This window comes from Atractosteus spatula, chromosome 1 (genome assembly GCF_055471065.1).
Source record: "Atractosteus spatula isolate fAtrSpa1 chromosome 1, fAtrSpa1.hap1, whole genome shotgun sequence".
Taxonomy (NCBI): Eukaryota; Metazoa; Chordata; class Actinopteri; order Semionotiformes; family Lepisosteidae; genus Atractosteus; species Atractosteus spatula.
In genome coordinates, this window is record NC_142706.1 from 32,211,009 (window position 1) to 32,218,681 (window position 7,673).

The following is a 7,673-nucleotide window of genomic DNA, read 5'->3' on the forward strand; positions in this document are numbered from 1 at the left end:
ATAGAACGTTGGCTACGTAAATTCATGTTTGACATCTCAACATGTACTACCAAGAGAGTGCAGCATGTAGAAACTGACTACAGCTGGGCCCTGATTCACAGTGTTCTTTTTGCCTTCAATGGGGACACCATCCATGCATACTTAAATCGTGCAATGAAAGTCTGCCAAGGCAAACTTAAGTACACAGAACTTCAGATGTTCACTGTTCTGCACCTTTGCTCTGCCCATGTCATAAAGGCTGTCTCTCAAGCAATTAGTAAAAAAACAACAGACAAAAGACTGCGAGACTTTGCAACATTTTCCTTTGCCATCCTGCAAAACAGCACAACTTTGAGTGTCGCCAGAAATGTTTTCAAACACATGTGTATTGTACTCTCAAGCAGGAGGTTCACAACTGAAGTCCAATCTAGTGTCTGCCTCCTTAACGCTTACATTTCTCAAACAACCACACCAGACCAGATGGAAAAGGAAGCAGAAGTCAAAGACACAGATGAGGTACTGTACCCAAAAATGAGAGGCAGCCTGGGCCGCTCTCCTTTCGCTGTGGAGTTCAAAGGTATTTATGAAGACAGCATATCAGCTCAAGGACATGATGACTATGGGACACAACACAATGTGAACCCCTATTTCTGTGAAGACATAATTAGATTTCTGTTGCAAAGATACATGGCACTATTTCCACTGTGGAGTGGAATTTTGTTGGGTGACCTGGCAAGATATGCTTCAGACAGCAAAAAAGACATATCAATGTCAGAGGTAGCACAAACAAGAGCCACTAATTGTCATGTTGAGACCTGGTTTGGCATTGTCAAGCATTCAATACTTCAGCACAGGAGGAAACTGAGGCCAGCAGAGTTTATTACGATAATGAGACAATCCCTCCAAGGCTGGTACAGAGAACATATAATCCAAAATGCTCTCCCCAAAAAGGTTTTGACGGCACCATTGATCACCACTAAGACACGTCATGAACATGCACAGGAACAATGGGCAAAGAGAGCACCAGGTGTAGGCAAAGAAACAAAAAATAAATTCTACAGCGTACCACAGAAAATGCCAATCCCCCAAAAAATGAGAAAACAGGAAAAAAAAGTTAGCAATACAAATATTGAAACAAGTGAAAAATCGCCAGATGACAGCAACGGCCTGCAAGTACAGCAGGGGAAAGCAGGAACCACAGAATGTAAAGAATGGCAGCACAAAGAAGAAGGGAAAGTGTCACCCAAGCAAGCTGCCGTGGGCATGACTGAAGTGATCACACCACACTGTGATGCACGCCACATCTCAAAACTTATAAAAGAGAAAACAGATTTCAGAAAGAAGGTAGGATTTGTATTTCAAATATTTCTCTGTGTGGACATTCACTTCTTTTTCAGAGCTTATGAATGTCATCTTGTACTACTGTAGGTGTTCTTTGTCGTTTCTCTCTAACTTGTTATACTTGTTGACAGTGGTGTGTAATCTCAATTTTCATTATGTTAGCTCCAGTGATCTCTTGTGTATGCTTTTGGCTTGGTAAATCTTTTTTAGGTTCACGCCCTTTGGAACATCAATCCGAGTGAATTAGTGGTTGCAGTTTTTCCATCTATGCACAGTGCAGACACATATATTCTCAGACACTCGGAGTTTGTGTCTCTGAAACCAGATGAGTGGCTCATAGGCGAGGTAAGATGAAAGTGTTTGATTGCATGCATTTGTTAAGGTTTCTGAGCTTTTGTGTAATCAAATGTGTGTGAGTGCGTGAAATCACATCTTCTTCAATTGTGTTTGCTTTTTCCATAAGACCATTGAGTGTTACTTTCAAGTAGCAAAAGAATCCATGGACTTGGGGAAGAAGGTTTTCCTAATGAACCACTACACAACTGGTGTAATCATGAGTGGGAATAGAGAGCGCATGGCTAGACAACGTTTGTCCAAGGTAAGGACATCAAACACAAATGTTGATGGATTACATTAGTAAGGGGAAAACATGGTTTTTCACTAACTGATGATTGTTTTATCAATAGAGAAACAAGGAGAGCTAAAAGCAATCAAAACAGGTCACAACTGTGCCCATGGTGCTGCCTGAAGAAACCACTTTTGTCAGAAATCAAAATTCAAAGGTAGCACACCATCCGTGTGAGGCAGCCTGTTGTACTAATCTTGTCATTCTTTTCATTACAGGTCAACTATGAAAACTATGAAGCCATTATTAGCTTTTTTAACACTTGTGTCCACTGGAAATTGTTGGTAAGTGTGGTGCAGGTAATCCAAAACAGCATAGGTTTATAATTACACTTGGAACCATTACAGTTCAAGTGATTATCCTTGTTGCATCTAAAAAAATTACAAAGTCACAATGTATGTGTTCCTCTCCTGTTAAAAAAGGTGGACATTGATAGTGAGTGTCCAAGGCAATGGTGACAGTGCACTTTTCCTAAATTATTATTGTGAATACTGCTGTGTAATGAACAGACAACCAAGCAGGTCAAAGTGTCATGTAGGAAAAAAAGTACTGTTAGGTCATTTCCTGACTGTCTTTGCCGAGGTTTGCAAACTATTAAATGTTAAATAATATATAAATATAAATATTATATATATAAAATATTCAAATATTAAAAACCTTTGTTTTCACAACATAAAACTCCTGAAACTGCCTGTGTGTCTGGCCCCACATTAAATGCAACTTCATGTCTGATGATGGGCCCTTTGTTTCTTGCAGTATCTGTATGCTCCATCCCAGAAAGTCTTTGTGGTCGACCCTATGGGGAGTGACGAGATGGCAGACTCCACTGCAGCGGCAAAAAGGTTCAGGTAAGAAATCAAGCATTGGTTTCGTGGTGAAATTCTGCAGGGGCACACATACATTTCAGGTTCAAATTCAGCATGACAAATATTTGCTCATTTATCAATAACCTATTGTTTTGATTCACAGGGACTTTTTTAAGATGCGAAGGAATGTCCTAGGAAAAGAAGACTGGTTGAATATCAACTGGCACCGAAGCGTGATTGGTCACACCAGGCAAGCAGATGCCTCAAGCTGTGGGGTCTTTGTGATGCAGGTCAGCATAACCTTTCCACGCCGAAATTTTAGACTGTCTTAAAACTATTGTATGAGAGATTTTTAGGGAAATAATTGCAACAAACTTTTGTCTGTTAGATGGGCGCAGACATCATGAACAATTTCCCGGATATTCCAACATATATCGAAATAAACAGCAGTGCCAAAGAAATAAGAAAGTTGCGGGAAGACCTGTCAATCAGAATTCTTGAAGCTTCAGGTATTGTACCATTTGATCCTCATTGCCTACATTTATTGGTGTATATTGTTTTCCAGGAGCATGTTCTCTCTCTGTAACAAGTCTGGATGAAAAAGATTCTCAATTTATTTATATGCATAACTCATTTGGGTATTCTTTTTGTACTATATAACACAGTGATGAAAAGTTAATTAAATAACATTTCACACAGTTAAAATTCAATGACACTTTGGCCTTCGTCGTGGTTGACACAACCATTGTCTGGGAAAAGTGTGGGTCTAAATTGCCCATAGTGAAGCAAGCTGGTTGAACATAGCTGTGTTATCATGTGCCCCCTTAAAATCATAGCAACACACGCTGACGCAAAAAAGGGTAACAGGTGTTGACAGGAGTATTCTGAGACATGACAATGTGCGGTTTAAGAAGCAGTAGAACACCTAATCAGGAAAGTGCATACGAAAAGGTCTCTATCAAACTGTCTTCAATTATGCAACAATGATCTGTAGATAACATTGGAAAAATCAGTCTATTTGGCATGCTTATTATAGCTCCTCTCCAGGACATGTGCCTGATGTGTGGAGAAACACCGGTGCGGCAGACAAACTGGGTAAGTGAACATCATCTCTATCTGTATGTGTAATGTACGCACATAATAACAAAACATGCCAGTGAAATGTGATAGCTGAACTGATATAAGGTTTACTGTCCGTGTAGATTCAGTGTGACAGTTGTGAAAACTGGTTCCATGAATTGTGCATCTCAAAAGAAGAGTATGAAAGCGCAAAGAATGAAGTAACATGGATATGTACATTTTGCCAACCCCAGTTTGGTGAGTATGCTCTGCATGCAAACTATCACTATGAAAGGGTTTTTTAAGCAGGACATGTAGTTTTGGATTCAGCAGAAACATAGGATGACATATTTCAGTGGACGTTATAATTGTTTGTTATTGTTAAGAAGTTTGGATTGCAGGCTTGTCTTCTGGCATTAATGGTTCTATAAATTAGAGATAACTTTTCAAAAAACACACCAGAGAAGGCACACATAAAAGATTACTGATAATCTGTGCAATTTATTACATGACACGGGCATCTCAAAGATAGAATTACTGTGTCAGATTAATGATTAGACATGGATGCATCAAATCACTTACTAGGTTTCTTTCCAATAGTATAGAAACAAAGACACGACCATGAACACCTAAAAGAGCTTGCCATTTAGCACAGAAACAATATAATGTCTTGCTGTAAAAACACAAAGTAAGAAAAAAGGAGTTTGATTAAGAGAGATCTGGCAAATTGTGCAAATACCTAGATCTTGATCTGTGACCCATTTATACTCCTTGGATCCTTTGCAGTTCGTAACCCTTCTTACGGTTTTATATTTCAGGCACTGTTGATGAGTGAGCATCCACCCCCTACTCCCAAGAATTACATAATAGACATGTTGGAAACTCAACAAGACTGTCAATGTGTTCTCAGCAGAATTCACCTCCAAAAGACATGTAAGTACAAGTTTCAATATCCCCCCCAAAATTTATCTTGGGTAAGAGTAAACTTTCATACACTTTGCCAAAAAATAATGAAAAACACTAGAACACAAAATCACTAGAAACCATTTGTTATCTATTGCCAGAAACCAAACAAAGTCTTATGAAAACAGTAAAAAAGTTAATCATAACACAACACAGTCCCTTTAAATATGATCACTACACACTGTTAACATCACTGTAGTAGTGCAAAGAAATGTAAACCGACAGTTTGTCACCATGACATGATTTATGTGAAAGATTTCCAGATAAAATTGTTTCCATCCTAGAGAGATAGATTATTCAAGAAATTCCACTCTGTTGTGAGAAAGATCAAAGAAAATTGTTTTTCCTGTGTCTAACCCATTTTTTTTCTCCACACCATGCCTGCCACTGTTCTCTCTTCGGTGCCTTTGGTTGATATCGAGCTCCGTCCTCCATGACAAGGGATCCTCCTGGATTTCTGAAGCAAGGAACCCAGCCTACAAAACTCAAGATCCTGTACTGCTCAACCCAGTGGATGGGACACACTCAACATTAACATCTAGTCTCACATAATATATAAAATAGAATTCACCGTGTCAATCTGCATGGTTGTGCATGTGAACTGTTTCTAGTAACTACTTGTCATACACAGCCAGGACCTGGAGGGGAGGTCAACCATCAGGCCTTGGACCCCCAGAGATTTTTTTTCTCCTTTGGAGTTTTTTGTTTTTCTCTCCTTCGTGCCTGATGGTTACACAGTCACATCATCAAGACTGCATACTACACCTTCATTGCGATTACAGATATAGCTTATTTAAAATGTGAAATTAGGAAAAAACTAAAACAAAACATGGGAAATAAAAAGAATGTAAAATCTAAAATTTTCAGATCTTGTGATGAAGCTTTTGACTCATGAATAGCACCCCCCTATCCCAGTGTATTACCTGTAGTGTAATCTTCAGAAAATTATTACAAAATAAAGAAAGGGGCCACAGCCACAGCAAGGTTGTATAAGGTTTGGGGGGCTGTCTGATGTGTAAAAAACTTGGTTTCAGCAGTGTGGCTGCTGTATTTGAAATGCTATTGAGCCATGAAGATGACCCACCTATCGCACTGTATTACCTATAGTGTTATCTTCAGAAAATCATAAAAAAATAAAGAAAGGGGCCACAGCCACAGCAAGGTTGTATGAGGTTCGGGGGCCTGTCTGGTGTGAAAAAACACTTGGTTTCAGCAGTGTGGCTGTTGTATTTGAAATGCTATTGAGCCATGAAGTCAACCCACCTATCGCACTGTATTACCTGTAGTGTTATCTTCAGAAACTCATTACAAAATAAAGAAAGGGGCCACAGCCACAGCAAGGTTGTATAAGGTTCAGGGGGCTGTCTGGTGTGTAAAACACTTGGTTTCAGCAGTGTGGCTGCTGCATTTGAAATGCTATTGAGCCATGAAGTCGACCCACCTATCACACTGTATTACCTGTAGTGTTATCTTCAGAAAAACAATTCAAAATAAAGAAAGGGGCCACAGCCACAGCAATGTTGTATAAGGTTCAGGGGGCTGTCTGGTGTGTAAAACACTTGGTTTCAGCAGTGTGGCTGCTGTATTTGAAATGCTATTGAGCCATGAAGACGACCCACCTATCGCACTGTATTACCTGCAGTGTTATCTTCAGAAAATCATAAAAAAAAAGAAAGGGGCCACAGCCACAGCAAGGTTGTATGAGGTTCGGGGGCCTATCTGGTGTGTAAAACACTTGGTTTCAGCAGTGTGGCTGCTGTACTTGAAATGCTATTGAGCCATGAAGACGACCCACCTATCGCACTGTATTACCTGTAGTGTTATCTTCAGAAAATCATAAAAAAATAAAGAAAGGGGCCACAGCCACAGCAAGGTTGTATGAGGTTCGGGGGGCTGTCTGGTGTGTAAAACACTTGGTTTCAGCAGTGTGGCTGTTGTATTTGAAATGCTATTGAGCCATGAAGACGACCCACTTATCGCACTGTATTACCTGTAGTGTTATCTTCAGAAAATCATAAAAAAATAAAGAAAGGGGCCACAGCCACAGCAAGGTTGTATGAGGTTCGGGGGCCTGTCTGGTGTGTAAAACACTTGGTTTCAGCAGTGTGGCTGTTGTATTTGAAATGCTATTGAGCCATTAAGTCAACCCACCTATCGCACTATATTACCTGTAGTGTTATCTTCAGAAAATCATTACAAAATAAAGAAAGGGGCCACAGCCACAGCAAGGTTGTATAAGGTTCGGGGGGCTGTCTGGTGTGTAAAACACTTGGTTTCAGCAGTGTGGCTGCTGTAATTGAAATGCTATTGAGCCATGAAGACGACCCACCTATCGCACTGTATTACCTGTAGTGTTATCTTCAGAAAATCATAAAAAAATAAAGGTTCCACAACCCAAAACAAAGCTGGGAAAAGTCAGAGGACCTGCTTAGTGTGCAAAACAGTTAGTTGCAGCATTGTGGGTGCTTTGGTTTAAATGCTTTTGGTTTGTGAACAGAATACCCCTATCCCAGTGCATTGTGCCACATTAAATAAAAGCACGAGAAAAAGAGATTCAGAACACAAAGCTGTGTCAGTGTTCTGTGTAAAAAGTCGGTATGAACATCATGGGAGCTGTTTTTAATAAGCCGCTGAGTAAAGAATATTTTAATCTTCCTGCTGTCAGAAGTATTGTGAATATAGTTGACCCTTACCTGAATGAAAACAGGACGTAAAGGAAGGGTTTCAGAAATCAAACAAAGCTTTATTCCCGTGCTTACAGTCTGGGTAATTGGAGACTGCGCTGTTCTGCTTCCTATGGTCATATACGGGTTTTTCGCACGAAGCCGTATTGAACTGTATTTCTCGCGTTGTGAACGTGAGCACACAGCGGTCCCCCGGGTTCCAGTTTGTGCGTAATT

The 7,673-nt window shown here is 40.0% G+C and overlaps 1 protein-coding gene across 1 annotated transcript; it reads left to right on the plus strand.

The window, feature by feature from the left end:
- Nucleotides 1-1,587: 1,587 nt before the first annotated feature.
- On the plus strand, nucleotides 1,588-4,645 carry LOC148840800 (uncharacterized). Its single transcript, XM_088920446.1, has 9 exons — nucleotides 1,588-1,665; nucleotides 1,784-1,918; nucleotides 2,164-2,229; nucleotides 2,702-2,793; nucleotides 2,915-3,041; nucleotides 3,140-3,260; nucleotides 3,788-3,846; nucleotides 3,954-4,068; nucleotides 4,629-4,645. The coding sequence occupies exons 1-9, from the start codon at nucleotides 1,588-1,590 to the stop codon at nucleotides 4,643-4,645; spliced, it is 810 nt and encodes a 269-aa protein (XP_088776572.1).
- Nucleotides 4,646-7,673: the final 3,028 nt, after the last annotated feature.

What these genes read in the sequence shown, in the direction of transcription:
- LOC148840800 (XM_088920446.1), top strand. Translation starts at nt 1,588, where the DNA reads ATGCACAGTGCAGACACATATATTCTCAGACACTCGGAGTTTGTGTCT. An exon ending in GCAGCGGCAAAAAGGTTCAG is followed by an intron (nt 2,794 to 2,914) that starts GTAAGAAATCAA and finishes TTTGATTCACAG; the next exon opens with GGACTTTTTTAAGATGCGAA. An exon ending in GTGGGGTCTTTGTGATGCAG is followed by an intron (nt 3,042 to 3,139) that starts GTCAGCATAACC and finishes TTTGTCTGTTAG; the next exon opens with ATGGGCGCAGACATCATGAA.